This window comes from Balaenoptera acutorostrata, chromosome 10 (assembly GCF_949987535.1).
Source record: "Balaenoptera acutorostrata chromosome 10, mBalAcu1.1, whole genome shotgun sequence".
NCBI lineage: Eukaryota > Metazoa > Chordata > Mammalia > Artiodactyla > Balaenopteridae > Balaenoptera > Balaenoptera acutorostrata.
In genome coordinates, this window is record NC_080073.1 from 39,785,138 (window position 1) to 39,804,776 (window position 19,639).

The following is a 19,639-nucleotide window of genomic DNA, read 5'->3' on the forward strand; positions in this document are numbered from 1 at the left end:
ACAGATCCTTTGAAGAACAAAGATCCAAGGCCAGCAAGAGAACAATGATCGTGAAGTCCAGACTGGCTTACTGATCATGGACTTGAGAATTGTTTTTCAACATCAGGTCACAGAGGGGCAGACTTGATTTTTTAAGATGATAGTGAATAAAATCCTGTTAGCTCTTCAAAAATAAGGATTTTTAGCAGTAATAAATAAAGCAGTTTACATCAGTCATTAGAAATGCAAATCAAAACCATGATGAGATATTATACCCACTTATTATTATAATAAAAAAGACATAATAACAAGTGTTGACTTGGATGTGGAAGAACTGGAACCCACGTACACTGCTGGTAGGAATGGAAAACAGTCTGGTAGTTACTCAAAAAGCTAAGTATGGAGTCACTGTATGACCTACCAATTTCACTCCTAGGTGTATACCCAAGAGAAATGAAAACATATATCTACGTAAAATGTGTACACACGAATGTTCATAGTAGCATTATTCTTAATAGCCAAAAAGTGGAAAAAACCCAAATGTCCACCAGGTGATGAATGGATAAACGAATGTGGTATAGCCATACAATGGAATAATATTTGACAACAAAAAGAAATGAAGTACTGATAGGTGCTACAAAAGGCCAGTTGTATTCTACTTATGTGAAATGTCCAGAATAGGCAAATCTATAGAGACAGTAAGTTATTGGTTGCCTAGGGCTAAGGGGGGGGGGGAATGGGGAGTGAGCGCTGATGGGTATGGGGTTTCTTTTTGGGGTGATGAAAAAAATCTAAAATTGATTGTAGTAATGGAGACACAATTCTTTGCATATACTAAAAACCATTGAATTGTACACTTTAAATGGTAAACTATGTGGTATGTGAATTATATCTCTATAAATCTGTTACGTTAAGAAAAATAAAGCTACTTTATTTTTTTCTCCTCCTGTCTCTAACTATTGCAGCCCCAGGCCCCCCTGAGAGGTTAAGCTATGGCCAAGTACAGTTATGGTTACTTCTGTTTTTCTTTATATTGACTCAGTCTTTGTACTTAAAATTAATTTAAGTGAAAAAAAAGTTGTAAAAAAAACTGTTAATGCTGACCTTAGAAAAGTACTCAGTTTTGGACCTGGTTTATCAGTAAATTTTGATTAGTTTGTAAGTACTAATATTTGATAAACTGAGTTAGCCTCAGAAATTTTTCAGTTAAGATTCCAGATGCAAATTCCTAATGGGGGCTTTTAACTTCATTTTAAAAGATATTTTAGGCATTTCAAGAAAGAAGGTGCTTTCTCAAAGTTGCACGAATGTGAGTGTTACCCAGTTACCCTGCTAGCATCCCCAGGGTGATTTTAGATGTTGTCCTTCCATAGCTACCTGTATGGCTAAGAGCATGGGCTGTAAAGCTAAGACTGTCTGCCACCCTGTCTGGTTTCACCTTTGTTAGCAGAGTGAGTTATTTAACCTTTCTTGCCGTAAATTCTTTATCTAAGTAGTACCTCATAAGGTTTGTATGAGAATTAAGTGACTTATAACCATAAAGTGTTTAGGGCAGATCCTGGCACATAAATGTTATATGTTGTTATTCCATCTCCACATTTTCTAGCATTCTTTGTCATCTGGATCGGCAGAATTTCCTTTTGGCTTCTGAATTTACTAAGATTAGGTTTGTCATATATATAGCTGAAGAAAATGAAAACACTAATTTGAAAAGATATATGCACCCCAACGTTCACAGCAGCATTCTTTACAATAGCCAAGATATGGAAGCAACCTAAGTGTCCATCAACAGAAGACTAGATAAAGAAGATGTAGTGTATATACATACACACACACACACACACACACACACACACGGTGGAATATTGGCCATAAAAAAGAATAAAATTTTGCTATTTGCAACAACATGGATGGACCTGGAAGGTATTATGCTTAATGAAATAAGTCAGACAGAGAAAGGCAAATACTGTATGTTTTCACTTATATGTGGAATCTAAAAAATAAAACAAATAAATAAAAATAACAAACAGAAACAGACTCACAGATATAGAGAGGTAGTGATTACCAGTGGGGAGAGGGGCAAGATAGGGGAAGGGAATTAAGAGGTACAAAATACTAGGTATAAAGTAAATAAGACATGAGGATGTAATGTATAGCACAGGGAATATAGCCAATGTTTTATAATAACTTTAAATGGAGTATAATCTATATAAATATTGAATCATCATGTTATATGCCTGAAACTAATATAATATTATAAATCAACTATACTTCAATTTTAAAAAGATTAAGTTTGTCTGTGAGTGGCAGAAAATCCAAAATAATAGCACTTAAAGGAAGCCTAAAGTTCAGGGCCAGTAGGACAGGGAGCTTCATGAAGTTGTCAGGGGTCCAGGTCATCCTATCCTGCTACTTTGCAAGCCTATTTCTACTCTTTTCTAGAGTTGAAAGACAAAAGGTAATTAAAACACATAGAATTAGTAGTGTAACTGTGTTATTTGAAAATATAAAGTAAATCTCAGGATAAACAGCCCAAAGAGTTGCTGCATTTGCCTCTGGGGAGCAGGAATTGTGAGTAGGGAGAGATGGATTACAAGACTGCTGCGTTTTGTTGATGTTGTTTTCTTAGTTATAACCTTATAGTACTGATTGGCTTTTAAATTTGTGATATGTAAAAGTTTGATTAAAGACAAAATTCTAGAAAATTAGAGTTATTTCATATAGTGCTTGTGCAAATTTTTTTTCACATAACAATATATTTTGAAGGTCTCCCTGGCAGTTCATATAGGTCTGTTGCACCCTAAATTTTAACGGCTGCATAGAGGTTTGTATTCTGACTATACCAGTTGTTTCCTTAACTTCTTTTTCTAGACAACTTTTATTCTCATTTTTTTTTCTATTACATACAATACTATAGTGATTATGTGATACATATATATATATATATATATATATATAAAACATATTCCTAGAAGTGGAATTATTACTAGGTCAAAGACAGTTCACAGTTAAAATTTTGACAGAAACTGCCAGATTTTCTTCCAAAATTTTAAGATCACTCTGATAACTGTGTGGAGAATAGATTGATGTGGAACAAGATGGGCCTTGGGAAGACAAGTTTGGAGGCTGTTGCTATCATCCCAGCGAGAAATGATGCACTTCAGGCTAGGGTAACAGTGGATATGGAGAAAGGTAGACTGATTCAAGAAATAAAGTGGATGGGAGAACAGATGGAATTATTAATGAAGTAGATGTGAGTAATGAAAGAAAGGAGGGAGTCAGGATGATTCAGATAGACCAGTGACATCAATTAGAGTCTTCATGTCAGATGAAACCTACTTGCCATGGCCAGATTAGATGAATTTGTAGATACTTTGCAACTCTGACATTGTATGATTTTGGTATCCATGACAGCACCCTTATTTATAGATTGAATGATACACATATTGAATACTTTGTGTTTTGTAATTGTAGGTATATAATTTTATTTGATTTTTTTTAATTGTGCAAACATTGAGTTTATCCCTAAACTGCATAGATTTTAATCTTCTGTAAATCTCTGGCCAATGTGCTTCCTTCCTCCACCAGCTGCAGTCAGAGTGATCTTTATAAAATCCAGTCTGCGATGACTCCCTTCGCTCCAGTTTCTTCATGTTGTAACAGAAGTGCTGTGTCCATAGCTGGTCCACTCACAGGGAACATTTCCAAGTGGTTCTGTTCCATTCCACCTTGTTTGGGGGTGTCCAAGCCCCCATCCTCTCTCCAGTGGTCTTATAGGTCTTCTGGACTGTGGGAAAGTAGAGGGCCCCCAGGTTGGGAATCAGTGGAGCAAGAAGATAGGTAGGTATTCTATACTGGAGGACTTTCCTGACACTCCCTATTATTGGGGTAGGTAATCCTTTCTTTTCTCTTCTTCCAGTTAATACTTCATCTCTCATTAAGTCTTGGTCATTATTCTCCAGATTTTCCCTTCTGGTTTTGCAGTCACATCCAAGGAACTCTTTATCAGGTACTTAAATCTTTGTTCCTGCTCTTCTCCCGCAGCTGGAGGAAAAAGAAAATACGTAGAAATAACTAGTTTATTACTTCTGAATATTGCCCTGCCACAGCATGACTTCCAAAATAGGCCTTGCTCACCTCTTCATCTTCATCTCTGTGCTGTTTTGCCACATTGCTCATGCCATATCATACTTCTTTCATTTCCTGAAATCATAGGTTCACTCAACTCCATCCCAACCGTGCTTAGACCTTACTTTGTAGACCCAGACCTTCCTTCACTTTCTCTACATACTCTTCTTATGTGCTCACAGAGCACTCTATACTTGCCTTTGTAGTAGTATATATCACATATTATGATTATGATATGATTATTTTGGGTCACTGGTTAGCTAGCTCCTGAGATCTTTGTGCACAGGAGCCATATCTGAATCACTTTTATTTCCCCACTGGTAGCACAGTGCCTGTCCTAGAAGGGCTCAGTAATTATTTGTTGAATGAATAAATATGTATTTGGCACCAGCCAATATTGAATGATTTTTATTTAGTTCAAGGATAGAGGAAATAATCAATATAGAATAACAATGTAGAGAAAAGTTGTGATTTTAGAAGAGGCTACTTTATTTTTCTAACAAGTAAGTATGTTTTATTCAGAAACATAAGCATGATCTATGGAAACTAATAATAGGAAACCAGTTAGGTCTTCCCTGGTGGCGCAGTCGTTAAGAATCCACCTGCTAATGCAGGGGACATGGGTTCAAGCCCTGGTCTGGGAAGATCCCACATGCCGCGAAGCAACTAAGCCTGTGCGCCACAACTACTGAGCCTGCACTCTAGAGCCCACGAGCCACAACTACTGAGCCCGTGTGCCACAGCTACTGAAGTCCACGCGCCTAGAGTCCGTGCTCTGCAACAAGAGAAGCCACTGCAATGAGAAGTTCACGCTCTGCAACGAAGAGTAGCCCCCGCTTGCAGCAACCAGAGAAAGCCCGCAAGCAGCAACGAAGACCCAATGCAGCCAAAAATAAATGAATTAATTAATTAAAAAAAATAGGAAACCAGTTAATATAATTCATCATAATAGGTAAAGTAAAAAATCATGTTATCATTTCTATAGATAACTAAAAATACTATTTAGTAAAATTCAAAAATTCCTGGCTAAATTTGGAAGATATCCTTTAACTACTGGTATACAATTGATAACAGATTTACTACAATAAGAGGCTACTTTAATAATAGGTGGAAGCCAGGTTGCAAAAGCCTCAAAAAAAAGAATGGTCCACTCACAAAACAGCTCATTTGGGAAGCTTGGTGTTGGAAGGAAGTAGGTATGTGAATTATATAACTAGAGGCCTTAGCAGGGTCAGATAGGAGTTTTCTGTAGGTAGATAGTGGGAAGATGGATATCAACTGTTGGACAGACTAGAGAAAAGGCTCAATGGGATGGGCCTCATTATCAGCACATGGTCACATGTACCAGCAGAAACTACCACACCAAGGCAAGCACACCATTGGAGCTTTTGCTTTAAACTTTGATGACCGTGTACCTAGTTTAACCAGCACAAGATTCTACAGAATGAAAAAGTGAAGAAAGAATAGCAGCAAATCAGAACTACAATGGGATATCACCTCACACCAGTCAGAATGGCCATGATCAAAAAATCTACAAACAATAAATGCTGGAGAGGGTGTGGAGAAAAGGGAACTCTCCTACACTTGGTGGGAGATGTAAATTGATACAGCCACTATGGAAAACAGTATGGAGGTTCCTTAAAGAACTAAAAATAGAGCTACCATATGGCCCAACAATCCCACTACTGGGCATATAACCAGAGAAAACCATAATTCAAAAAAACACATGCACCCCAGTGTTCATAGCAGCACTATTTACAATAGCCAGGACATGGAAGCAACCTACACGTCCATCGACAGAGGAATGGATAAAGATGTGGTTCATATATACAATGGAATATTACTCAGCCATAGAAAGGAATGAAATTGGGTCATTTGTAGGACGTGGATGGACCTAGAGACTGTCATACAGAGTGAAGTAAGTCAGAAAGAGAAAAGCAAATATCATATAATAACATATATGTGAAATCTAGAAAAATGGTATAGATGATCTTATTTGCAAGGCAGAAACAGAGACACAGATGTAGAGAACAAATGTATGGATACCAAGGGGGAAAGGGGTGGGGTGGGAGGAATTGGGAGACTAGGATTGACACATATACATTATTGATACTATGTATAAAATAGACAACTGATGGGAACATACTGTATAGCACAGGGAACTCTACCTAATGCACTGTGGTAACCTAAATGGGAGGGAAGTCCAAAAGGGAGGGGATATCTGTATGTGTATGGCTGATTCATTTTGTTGTGCAGTGGAGGCTAACACAACATTGTAAAGCAACCATACTCCAAAAAAATTAATAATAAATAAATTTTAAAAATAAAAAAAAATTTTAAAAGAAAGAATAGTAGCATTCTTTCCCTCTTCTGACCCATAGAGAAAGCAGAATGAATTTGTGTGTGAAATCATGGTGGATTTTTTTTGTCTTCTCTGTTTTCCTTCCCTTCCCTTCTCTGTCTTTTTTCTTAATTGTGAACCAACGAGTCCCATAGTTTATTGATTGGGTCTCAGAACCCTAAATGGGTTACTCGGCACTTTTCTTGGACTTTTCTTGCATCATTGAGTGTTCCTCCTTTGACACCCTGCTTCTCCCTCATCTATGTTTCCAGGCACCCTGGGACATTTACACTCTCCAAAAACTTTCTTGCCCTTGGGGCTTTCGTCAAGTTATTTCATCTGCCCAGAGATGCACTTTCACCCCCGCCTACGGAGGCCCAGCACAATTGCCACCCATTGGTGGCAGCCCTTCCTGGCAATCCGTTTGTTGTGATTAACGACTCTAATGGGCCTGCCCTAACAGCTGCCTTGTAGTCCACTTTTGAGATTTACTGTGCTGTGCTATGTTTTACTATGCTGAGGTCCTCCAAACACAAGGCCCTCATTAATGCCCTGCTTCTGTTATTTGCCTCTGTACATAGCTGGTGTTGCTAACATCCTACCAGCCCAGCTTTAAGTTGAGTGTGCCTATTTGCCACAGCAGTTGTAGAATCTTAAGTCCTGAGCTTTGCCCTGCCGTAGCTGTGCTTGGATTATGTTCTCCGGGTTTGGTTTGGTTTGGTTTTAATATTTATTTATTTGGTTGCACCAGGTCTTAGTTGTGGCAGGTGGGCTCCTTAGTTGTGGCTTGCCGGATCCTTAGTTGCAGCTTGAGGACTCCTTAGTTGCGGCACGTGGGCTCCTTAGTTGTGGCTTGCCGGATCCTTAGTTGTGGCATATGAACTCTTAGTTGCGGCATGCATGTGGGATCTAGTTCCCTGACCAGGGATCGAACTCGGGTCCCCTGCATTGGGAGGGCGGAGTCTTAACCACTGCATCACTAGGGAAGTCCCTGTTCTCCAGGTTTTTATGCCGTATCCTACCATGTTCATAGTGAAGATTCTATTATCTTGTCCATCATGTTTCAGTTTAAAATAGGAGAGACTTTGGGAAATGTTTTCAAATTCTCCAGCATGTTCTTAATATTCACCACATAAAATATTCTACCTGCTCAAAGAACCATGTTTTAATTTCAGGGTATGTCAGCATTTATGAGTTCATTTAATCAGGAATAATGACTTTTAGTTTCCACTGAGATTGCATTTGTTAATATTTTTGAGGCACATGTTTTCAGATCAGGTAACCTAAATTTTAAGTCTTCCTATTCCCTATGTATTTGTTTATAATAGAAAAGGAGAGCATTTTAGGCACTGTTTTCTGCTGGAAGATTTTCTCATACTTATACTGGTTGAATACTTTGACCCACATAAACTCTGATGTGCTCTGTTTTGGGCTATTTAAGCAGTGGTGAAATTACAATAGATGGTCTCTGTCTGCTGTAGTCATTAATTACATTCTCTGTGCCTTGACATTGTATCTTGCTCCAACTGCAGCTGTTTCCTCTGGCCTTATAAAAGCTTATAAGATGTGTAATAATTTAAAATGAAATAACACATAGATTTATCAGGCAGCATGTTTGTGTTTTTAATTATATTTTACACTGCAAGTCACCTTTTTTTTTAAAGTACTTTTGAACTCTTTCACAGAGGAAGTGCTTTAGGAATTTAAAAAATCATTTTGTCTTTTTTGCATGATATATGAAAGTATTGATTTTAAGTTTGCATTTTAAAATTTTGATTCCTTCTTTTATGTCTTTGTTTTAAACACACTGTTCTTTCTTTATGATAGTTCTATAATCTTGATATCTAACCCTTTGTTTGAAGTATCCCCTGATAGCACCCATACTAAATTGTTTCACTGTGTACTTTATAATTTTAGGTTGTATACTAATGTTTGATGGGGTTTTAATTATGGAAATTTCATGAGGCCTGGGTTGAGGGCTTATGCTGGTGTACATTTCATCCGTCTGAGTGACAAGCACATGTGTTTCAAATGATCAAAGGAAACTCTCCCACATCTCTCAAGCTAGAATGCAAGCTCCATGAAATCAGGGATCTTTGTTTTGTTTACTAATGTCTCCCAAATTGTCTACTGTAGTGCATGGCATGTACTAGGTACTCTACCTATATTTGTTGAACTGAATCACTTCCTTTCCTGGTGGATGGATTAATTTTGACTAATCCACTTTTTATTGAGGAAGTAGTGACAGACTATTGTAGGTACTTTCAGGAATGCTGGGGTTTTCTTTTGACTATTTGCCTATTTGTTCCAGTAACATGACTTTGACCCTGTGCTGCACAAAAAGATAATCCTAATCCTATTAAGATGAATGAGCATTTGCCTCCTTCCTGGGTCTATGTTTGTTTCAGAGACCTTGCATTAGAGTTTGGCTCTCTGAGCCGTCTTCAATTTGTTTTTCACTAATCCTCAAATTTCTGTTTTTTTGGAGCGTTATAAGGCATATTTTATATATTTTTAAAATAAAATTAATCAGATTAATGTTTGAAGGTAAAAAAACCCCACCTTGTTTATTTTTTTTAATAAATTTATTTATTTTTGGCTGCATTGGGTCTTCGTTGCTGCTTGCGGGCTTTCTCTAGTTGCAGCGAGCGGGGGGGCTGCCCTTCATTGCGGTGTGCAGGCTTCTCATTGTGGTGGCTTCTCTTGTTGCGGAGCACGGGCTCTAGGCGCGTGGGCTTCAGTAGTTGTGGCTCACAGGCTGCATGGGCTTAGTTGCTCCGCGGCATGTGGGATCTTCCCTGACCATGGCTCGAACCCGTGTCCCCTGCATTGGCAGGCAGATTCTTAACCGCTGCGCCATCAGGGAAGTCCCTCCACCTTGTTTAAATGATATAGTTCAGTGGTAAGAATTTAGAAAACCATCAAACATAAGAAATGATAGGTGAAAAGTAGGAAAAATTAGCAAAAAAACTTTTTTTTGTTTGTTTTAACCTAAAAACGTGATCAATTTTTCTGATTAATACAGTGACCGTGGGTGGAGAAAACCCACCTGTATTGAGGGAGAGTATAACTTCATGGTTAATTTTTTATTTTAGTGTAATACTCATTAAATTATTTTATTTTATTTTTTAAAAAATATTTATTTTTTAATTTATTTGGTTGCACCAGGTCTTAGTTGCAGCAGGCGGGCTCCTTAGTTGCAGCTCACCAGCTCCTTAGTTGTGGCATGTGGGCTCCTTAGTTGTGGCATGCGGGCATGCAAACTCCTAGTTGCGGCATGCATGTGGGATCTGGTTCCCTGACCAGGGATCAAACCTGGGCCCCCTGCATTGGGAACGAGGAGTCTTATCCACTGCACCACCAAGGATGTCCCTCATTAAGTTATTTTATAAAGTTATTTATTTATGGCTGTGTTGGGTCTTCGTTTCCGTGCGAGGGCCCTCCCCAGCCGCGGCAAGCGGGGGCCACCCGCCATCGCGTTGCGCGGGTCTCCCACCACCGCGGCCCCTCCTGCCGCGGAGCATGGCTCCAGGCTCCAGGCTCCAGACGCGCAGGCCCAGCAATCGTGGCCCACGGGCCCAATCGCTCCACGGCATGTGGGATCTTCCCAGACCAGGGCTCGAACCCCCGTCCCCTGCATCGGCAGGCAGACACTCAACCACTGCGCCACCAGGGAAGCCCCAAGTTATTTTAAAATGAAATGTAAATGCAGGTCTAGCAGGTCTTGGGATTATCTTTAAAAGAAGAAAATTTAACTATTTGATATCATAAAATTACCAGTAAATTTAGTAGACTTCTTATTCATTTGCTGTGATACAAGTTAGGTGGAACTTGTATGTGAACAGAAATAAAATTGCCACCCACGTTGAAGTTATAAAGAGCTTGTTTTCAAAGACATATATTATTCTTTATATTGTCTTTATGTGATCATGTTGAACCACTGTCTCTGGTTGATTATGGAAGAATATGAATTGATCCACCACTTGGTATTCAGGTTCCTAGTTCTGTTGTCAAAGATCTTTGCAAAAAAGGAGGATAAAGATGGGGTCATGTGATATAATGATGACTAAACATTGCTTCTTTGTTTTGCAGTTCCAGTTCCTAACAGATTTGATCGGCGAGTATCAGGTATGTGTTCTTTTTCATAGCATAGTACTGAAATGCTATTTTAAGATGGGATTATCGTAAATAAAAATAAAGTGATCTTTTTAATAAAAAGGTAAGTTGATAGCATTATAGAACATTATAAAAATTACCTGTGGTTCCTTCATTCTGTTTCATTTTAAGTTCTGAGTATATATGTACTTATTTTTATATTACTATAATCAGTTTGTCTCATTTGTGTCATTAATATTTTTCCACGTTCATAATTATGGCTTCTAAAAACAACTTTTCATATTACTACTTCTGACATTCTATATTATGCTTGCCATTAGCTTCTTGCTTACATTGTTGAGCCACTTAAATTACTTCCTCAGTAATAGTGCTGGAAGTAGCATTCTCTGGTCAGAGACTGAGTGTTGCCTTGGCTTTTTCTGTGTATTGCTTACTAGAGATAGTCTACAAAATAGGCTACAGGGAGAAAGACACCCTGCAAAGACCCCTTTTCCACCACCATCTCACTAACATAGGCAGTGCCTACTCCTTTCATTTATTTTTTTAATATATTTTTATATTGTTGACTTACAAACATACTCCTTTAATTTAGATGTAAGATATACCTCAAATTGTTTTATTTGGGATTCCTTTGATTATTAACCAAAAATGAACATTTTCCAAATATGGGAAATCTATTTTATTTTCTTGTATGGGACTAGTTTGATGATATTTTTCCCTTTTATCTTTTGTGGTCTAGATTATTTTTTGTAAGTGTGAATAAATTTCTATCATGATTTTTATTTTTTAATTTATTTATTGATTTATTTATTTAGTTTTGGCTATGTTGGGTCTTCGTTGCTGTGTGTGGGCTTTCTCTAGTTGCGGAGAGCGGGGGCTACTCTTTATTGCAGTGCGCAGGCTTCTCATTGCAGTGGCTTCTCTTGTTGCGGAGCACGGGCTCTAGGTGTGCAGGCATCAGTAGTTGTGGCACGAGGGCTCAGTAGTTGTGGCTCACGGGCTCTAGAGCTCAGGCTCAGTAGTTGTGGCACGTGGGCTTAGTTGCTCCACGGTGTGTGGGATCTTCCTGGCCCAGGGCTCAAACCCATGTCCCCTGCATTGGCAGGCAGATTCTTAACGACTGCGCCACCAGGGAAGCCCCTATCATGATCTTTAACCTTTTGAAATTTTTAATACAAAATTTTCCAGGTTGGTGTGCTACTTATTTTAATTTTGCTGTTTTTTATTGACTCAAAAATTTTGATCTGTGACTGGTACCTTGAACACTACCTGGCACAGAGCAAGTACTCAGTAAATATTTATTGACTATGTACATCTCTTTTTTTTTTTCATGATTATTCCTAAGCTGAGAAGGTCCCCATTTTTTCATAGAGCTGATAAATATGTTTTCTGAAAGTTTTTCTTATAATAAGATGCTTGACTTTTGGATACATATAGAGTTTATTTGATTGTACAGTTGGGATATTTATGTGTTTCAAAATTGCTATGCAAGCTGTATGTGTCACATCATTCTTTCATATCCCCTTGTTCTGGGAAGGTTTCTTGACTTTAAATTGTCATATGACCTAACATCTGGTAAGGCTCAGAATCTCTTTCCTATCCCTCAGTCATTTTCTTTGAGAAAATCTGCTCATTTATGTTTTCAGAAAGTTTTTGGTAAGGTTGTACACCAAAGTTTGTTGAAAGGAGTTTGAAGAATGTGCTGTTACTTATAGAAAGTCATTTACAGAGACAGGACTTCCCTGGTGGTCCAGTGGTTAGGACTCTGCACTTCCATTGCAGGGGGCACGGGTTCGATCCTTAGTTGGGGGGGTCCCAACATCCCGTGAGGTGCAACCAAAAAAGAAAAAAAAAAAAGCCTTACAGAGAGGAAATAGAATAGAAATTGAGGCTAGTATGAGACCCATGAGCTACTATCTCCCGTTTCTGTTCATCCCTGCACCCCTTTTTACCCAAAGATTAGTAATAGCTCTTGACATCTGTAGGGCAGGCCTGGGGAATGGAGAGTGCAGTGACATCTCCTCCAGAGGTCACAGACGGTCACAGATGAATTGCTGCGTATCCTCTCCGTCAATGTGGTTCAGTCCTTGAACTTTGTGGAGGACTCAGATGAGTACTTGGTATTATCCCTACCCTTAGCTTTTACAGTCTTACTGAAGAGTTAAAACTTTTTAATATCATTCAAATGTTAAGTGAAAAAAAAGGATTCTTAATAGAGTCCAAAATAATTATGCAGGAGAGCAAATAGCTTGTTAGCAATAGCTAACATTTTTTGAGTGCAGGCTGTGTGCTAGGTGCACATTTTTAAGGTCTTTCTAAATGCCTGCCTTGTATTGTTGAATATAATCCTCACACTAACACTATGAGATACATGCTATGATTATCCCATTGTATGGATAGGGAAACCTGGGGCAAAGCAGAGGTTAAGTAACTTGCAACAGTTGAGGTGATAAAGTGCCCACAGGTAGCATGGTTCCTAAGCACTACCCTTCGCATCCCTATGTGCCCTTTCTTATACCCTCTGGAACTCTTGGTCAGTCTTCAGCTAAATCCGTAAACTCAGAGAACAGAGCCTGTTCTCTGAGTGCAGTCTTCATCTTCCTGATCTAGCTGAAACTTGGCCTGCCCTGCAGGCTTTTCAAATGGCTCATTTCTCGTTCACCTTCCTTGTAACACTGACAGGAGGTGGGTGAATATCTCTACTGTTCCTCATTGTTGCTTCCAGGCCATTCTCTCTCCCTCCTCCCTAAAACCCTCTACTTCAAACCTCACATTATACTCTACCAGCCACTGCCCCTCGTTGTTTTTGTCCTCTAATAACCCCCAGGTTGTTCCTTCTTATTTCCACATAGATAATCCTTCCAGTCTGGTCCTTCCATTCCTTGACCTCCTCTTTTCCAAGGTTCTTGTCTTCCACCCTACTTCAGCCACTCATTTCCATGGTTGTATTGTGGTAGGACCAGCATTACAACTCTTCATATTCTCAAGCAGTGATCCCAGTCTCCCACCACTGCCTGCTGTCTTCTAACAGCTCCTTTGCTGTCCCACTCCAGCTCTCACAACTCATTGATCCTGTCTCCTTTTCACTTTCTCGCTTCCTCTTTACTAACCTTAAATTTCTTGATCAGTGATTATAACCACTCCCTGACACCTTCCCTCAATTCACTTTTCCCTTTTTATTTTCTTGGCTAAACCACACTGTGGTTAAACCCAATTCTCCACTTATTGTGTCTGCACTACAGCTGTACTTGGTTGAGGGAAAATACGCATTCCTGTTGACTGATCTTATTTCAGTTCATGATCATTAACTTCTAGTAGGCTCTTGATGACAGCAATCATACTGTGTTTCTATACTTCTTTCACGCCCCTGTTCTCCTAGGTAAGTCTTTCATTTCTTCTCTCTCTCCAAACCTCCAACACCTCCTCCCCCATCCTCATTCCTGTCAGATAATCTTCCTCTCAATTTAACTAAGGAAACAGAAGAGAATTTCCATAGGCTCCCACCCCATCTATCCTTCTTAATCTGCCTGTGAGTCCAGTTGTCCACCTGTACACTAGATCTCAACCCTTCATCCTTCCAGCAGTTACCTGTTCTTTATCCTGCATAATCTTTATTCAACTGGATTATTTTTCTCAGCAAAGAAACATATCATTGGCTCTCCATTCTTAAAAATAAAACTTTAAAAAATCACTCTTCCCTCTCTAGCTACCACCCTTTCTCTCTCCATATCTTTATAGCAAAACCCCTTGAAAGAATTGTCCATATTTCTAGTTTCTCTTCTATTCTCTCTTAAGCCCATTCTAGTCAGACTTTTGCTCCCATATCTCACCAAAGCTACTTTGTGTATTGCTCACTCGCATTCTTCAGAAGGAAGGAACAAAGGAAGGGTTGAGGAATCAGGAAGAGAAATTACTGGAGGCAGAAAAAAAATCAAGAGACACTTCTTGGAGGGAGGCAGAAATTGCACTGGAAGTTGAAAAACATGGTTACTATTTGGCCAGTACCAAGAGGGATGCATTCTAGGTGGAAGAATGTCTTAAGAACTTGAAGGGGGATAAACTGGACCTGGCTGCTCTGGCTGTAGGAGAGAGATAAAATAAAATTGGAAAGATAGTTGAGGAATGGGCTCCTGATGTGATCCAAGGATTTCAGCTAAAACTAGTTGTGTGAGGACATGTGCTGTGTCAAACACTGCAGAAGAGACTTCAACAACTCAGGGTGTCTGACTGAATAATAATCTGGAAAGTAAAGCAGCATAGGAGAGCTAACAGTTGTTGAGTGTCTCCTGTGAGCCCGGCCTCCGGGTTTAGATGTCACCTCCTATTATTAACCCTTTAACATGGTTCTAGTATTGTTATCCCCTCTTAGCATTGAAGAGACCAAGGACTGGGTACGTAGAGAAATAGTGAGTGAGCAATAGATGGACCTAAGCTCAGACTCCAGTGAGTGTAGCTTCAAAGATGAGCTTTTCCCCTCCTTGATGCTGCCTCTCCCTTGCAAATCACTGGAATTGAAAAGCTGTGCCTTCCAAATCCTTCTAGCAGAACAGTCCCTCTACATCAAGTGATAAATGCATCAAATGAAGAGAGTCCATAAATTCCTTAAAGGCAGTTTTCTTGACATAGTTCTAAATTAGTGATAACTGTCTTTCAGTTTGAAATGTTAGTTTGATTCTGTTAATTTAAAAACTTCATCCAGGGACTTCACTGGTGGTCCAGTGGTTAAGAATCCTCCTTCCAATGCAGGGGATGAGGGTTCAATCCCTGGTTGGGGAACTAAGATCCCACATGCCACAGGGCAACTAAGCCCACGCACTGTAGAGCCCACGTGCCAAAACTACTGAGCCCCACGCGCTGTGCAGCCCGTGCGCTACAACTAGAGAGAAGCTCACGTGGCACAATGAAAGATCCCACGTGCTGCAAGTAAGATCCAATGCAGCCAAATAAATAAATAAATATTAAAAAAAAAAAACTTCATCCAAAAAAGAAAAGCCCTTTTGTTTCATAAATTTCTGTTGTTTAAGCCACCCAGTCTGTAGTATTTTGTTATGGCAGCCCTAGCTGACTAATATACCCAGGCTGTATCAACTCTTCATGGGCACTGGCAGGACAGCACAGGGCCTCATGCCTGTGACCAGGATCTGGGCTCATTTCTTTGTAGAAATGAGGGGATTTTCTCTCACAAACACATTTTAGTGATTCACGTTTCTGGATGGAAGAAGCACCAGTTAAAATTTAGAAGAGGAAATTCTGCTGGATAATCTATTGTTACTTTGTACAGTTTCCTATTACTAACTAGTGACATCTGCTGGAGAACTGTGGCAAAATTAATTCCCTCAAATGAGGGGCTGTGCTGCTCTTTTAGTCTTCATCTTCAATAGGTCTTGACCATCTCATGACATTCAGTGTAGGTCTTTTTTTTTTTTTAATGCATTTATTGATTGATTGATTTTTGGCTGCGTTGGGTCTTTGCTGTGCGCGGGCTTTCTCTAGTTGAGGCGAGCGGGGGCTACTCTTCGTTGCCATGCGCGGGCTTATTGTGGTGACTTCTCTTGGTTGCAGAACACAGGCTCTAGGCGCGTGGGCTTCAGTAGTTGTGGCACACAGGCTCAGTAGTTGTGGCGCACGGGCTTAGTTGCTCCGTGACGTGTGAGATCTTCCCGGACCAGGGCTCGAACCCATGCCCGCTGCATTGGCAGGTGGATTCTTAACCACTGCGCCACCAGGGAAGCCCGACATTCATTGTAGGTCTTGAGGCTGCATAGGGCATGACACAGACTCTGGGACTCCCCGCACTGAGACAGGTTTCCTGATGTGTAGAACCATAAGGGGCAACAATCACATAGACACTTAAAAATGGATTTTTTTTATAGAAAATGAGAAAAGTAATTCGGGATCGGTACCAGAAAGAAGTAGAGAGGTTGAGGGTAAACAAAGGAAGAGGGAAAAGGGAACCGAGTCTGATGTTCAAAAGAAAAGGGAAAAAATGAAAACCAGTTTAAAAAAATAAAGATATAATGTTTTTTCACAAATAGAAACATTAATAATTTTAATGAAAATAACTACTTTTGTTTAAATCATAGTGCTGTACCTTAAGACTTAAAAACTATAACATTTGTTGCCTCAGTTACATTGTCTAAAAATATAAAAATGAGCTAAGTTGCTAAAATACTTTCCTCCAAACTCAGAGGAAAAGCAAGCCTGGAAATAGGCTAGCTCAAGACTAAGTGTCATTATCAGTAAGATCCTGTCCTGTCAGTCTCATCATTAAAGGCTTATTATTTTCAACTTCTTAAATGAATATTTTCATACATATGCAAAAGTAGAGAAAGTTAGTATAATAATACTCATATATCCATCTGTCTCCAAAATGAAGTTTTTTAAAATGCGTATTTCTAAGACATTTTGAAATCCTGGACCAAGGAGTAGCAGTTAGAGTAGACTGAAAAAAGGTCAAATATGAGAATATTTCTGAGGTAGAATCTGATGTATTCATTGGGTAAGAGGTGAAAGAAGGAAGCCATGGTGAGTTCTAAATTTCTGGTTTAGAAAGCTGGGCTGATAATGACAACATTAATCAAGAGTGCAAAGAACCAAGAGGTTTGCAGTTTAAAATAGTGTCTGGTTAGCTGCCCTCAACAGCAGCTTCCTCAGCCCCCTACCCAAATACCTATGAAGATGTGAAAAGTGGCAGCAATAACATCTAGGAACTCAGGAAGGTGTCTGCCTTAATCTTTAGGACAGATCTGAGATAAACTTGTTTCCTTATGGAAACAGGAATGGCTTGGAGAAAGATAGAAAGAAAGTCATTGTCTACATCCCATTATCACTTCCCTGGCTCAGCTACAAAAGCCTGCACCACCAAGGGCTGGGCAGTACTCTCTGCAGAACATTACCTGATGCTGTTTTAGGGACTAGAATGGTGCCTATCCTCTTACTCCCTTCTCCCTGATTTTTCTCCATCTATTTAAGGATACTGGGTCCCTGTTAGACAGGCAGAGTGTTGATGGCATTACAGTACAGAAGGCGTGGTCCACACAAGTAGACTGGGCAGGGAAGGGAGTCCTGTGTACAGGTCATGCTGGGAGTCACCATTTCTCAGGTATTCCATTAGGTCAGAGAATCAATGAGGAAGGGGAAGCTGGGACACAAGCTAGACCAGGGCTGCAATGAGTAAATGTCTCTAAGAAATCAGGAGTTAAGTTGAGAGTGGTATATATCATCTTATCCCCTCATTATAGATATATAGAGATTTTTAGCCATCATACAAAAGAATTGAGCATAGGGTCAAGAAACTTTTATATTTCTTGCCTGCTAACAAATAAGAAATAAACCCTAACAAACAATACAAGGCTTATGAATGAATTTGGCAGATTAAGGATATAAGAGGAATGAAGATTAGAAAAGTCCACTACAAAATGCTCATAGAATGCAAAAAATCATTGCCTTTATGAATTCTGAGTAGAAAGCCAAGGAAAGAATAGGCTAAAATGAAAAGAGAAATGGGTATGATAAGGAAAGACTATAAGAAAACTAAACACAATAAACAGGAATTAAATACATAGGACAAAAAAACCAAAATTGTTAAGAGTAAAATCTGTGATAGAAGACAGCTTTGAAGAAAGGACAGTTGTTGAAAGAACTAAGATAGAGAATAGAACCAAAATAATGATAATTAATATTCCAGAAAACCAGGACAAATGAAACAGAAGTGATAATAGTAATAGTTCAAAGAGTTGGCATTTACTGCATCCTGTGTGCCAGGCACTTGTTTATTGGAATCCTTATAACGGTTCTCAGAGGGGAATCACTACTGATAGCTCCATTATGCAGAAGAGAAGGTGGAGATTTGAAGTAAATCAAGCCAGGTCACACAGTTATTGCAGATAATTGAGGATTTATTAGAAGAAAAATTTCCCTAGCTGTAATGGCCTGTAAGAAACTTATTGTGAAGAAGGAGCAGGTTTGTTGCATTCTAGGCAACACCAGTGGTCACATCTAGATCATTCCTGGCAAAACAGTTTTGTTAGTGAGGACACTAACTTTTTTATTCACTAGATAATTCATTGTGTCTACCATTGTGACACCTAAGGGTAAGATTTTAAAATCATGACTTGTACTGACATCTCCAATTCTAAGCTTTCTTCTGTTCCATAATTTTATTCCCCTTTTCTCCAGTGAAAAACATCTGGCTGTATATTTGTTTACTCACAACTGTAGTACACAGAGGAGTTTTGGAATTACTGTACCACTGCAAATAGCAGTTCTTTTTTGTCGTTGGAATATATCCCACTGAGGGTGGATGGTTACAGTACTATGTTCAGAAGCTACTTAAAATAATTCTCCTTTCCTTCTCTGTGGTTATGTTATCAACCTGATATGTGGTTAGGTTCATTTGTTTCTCTTTGTATTCAGTTTTAGGGTCCTTCCATCCTTATCAATTTAATTTTTTAAATATATAAAACATTTTAACATGGCTTAAATGTCAAAACTATATAAACGAATTTTCTTAGAGAAGTTTCATTCCCTTCCCTATCCCTTCTTTTTTGTTTCTGCCTACCTAGGAAACAATTTTATTACTTTCTGGTTTATCCTTCTTTTGTTTCCTTTTGAAAAAATAAATAGGTTAAATTTTTTTGCATATATATTCATATTTATATATTTATTCCCTCCCCCCCTTGTTTTTTGGCTGCATTGGGTCTTAGTTGTGGCGCACAGGATCTTCCCCTCAACATGCTGCATCTTTCGTTGCAGCACGTGGGCTTCTCTCTAGTTGTGGTGCTTGGGCTCTGGAGTGCACGGGCTCAGTGGTTGCAGCATGCAGGCTTAGTTGCCCCGCGGCATGTGGGATCTTGGTTCCCCAACCGGGATCGGATCGAACCCGCGTCCCCTGCATTGGAAGGTGGATTCTTAACCACTGGACCACCAGGGAAGTCCCCCTCCCCCAATTCTTAGCTCTCCTTTATCATGGAAGTCCTTCTTTATGGAAGGGACAGCATACTATGTAATATATGTACAAGCAAGGTGTATTCTTCACCTTGCTATTTTTGCCTTTTTTTCCCCTAGAACTCACTA

At 39.3% G+C, this 19,639-nt stretch overlaps 1 protein-coding gene across 1 annotated transcript in view; it reads left to right on the forward strand.

Moving 5' to 3' along the window:
* PRKAR2A (protein kinase cAMP-dependent type II regulatory subunit alpha) overlaps positions 1 to 19,639 on the forward strand; it is an 84,115-nt gene that overhangs the window by 31,837 nt on the left and 32,639 nt on the right. Inside the window, exon 2 of the mRNA XM_007168901.2 lies at positions 10,541 to 10,576. Within this exon, the coding sequence (XP_007168963.2) occupies positions 10,541 to 10,576 (36 nt within the window). The remainder of the gene's footprint in view (positions 1 to 10,540; positions 10,577 to 19,639) is intronic.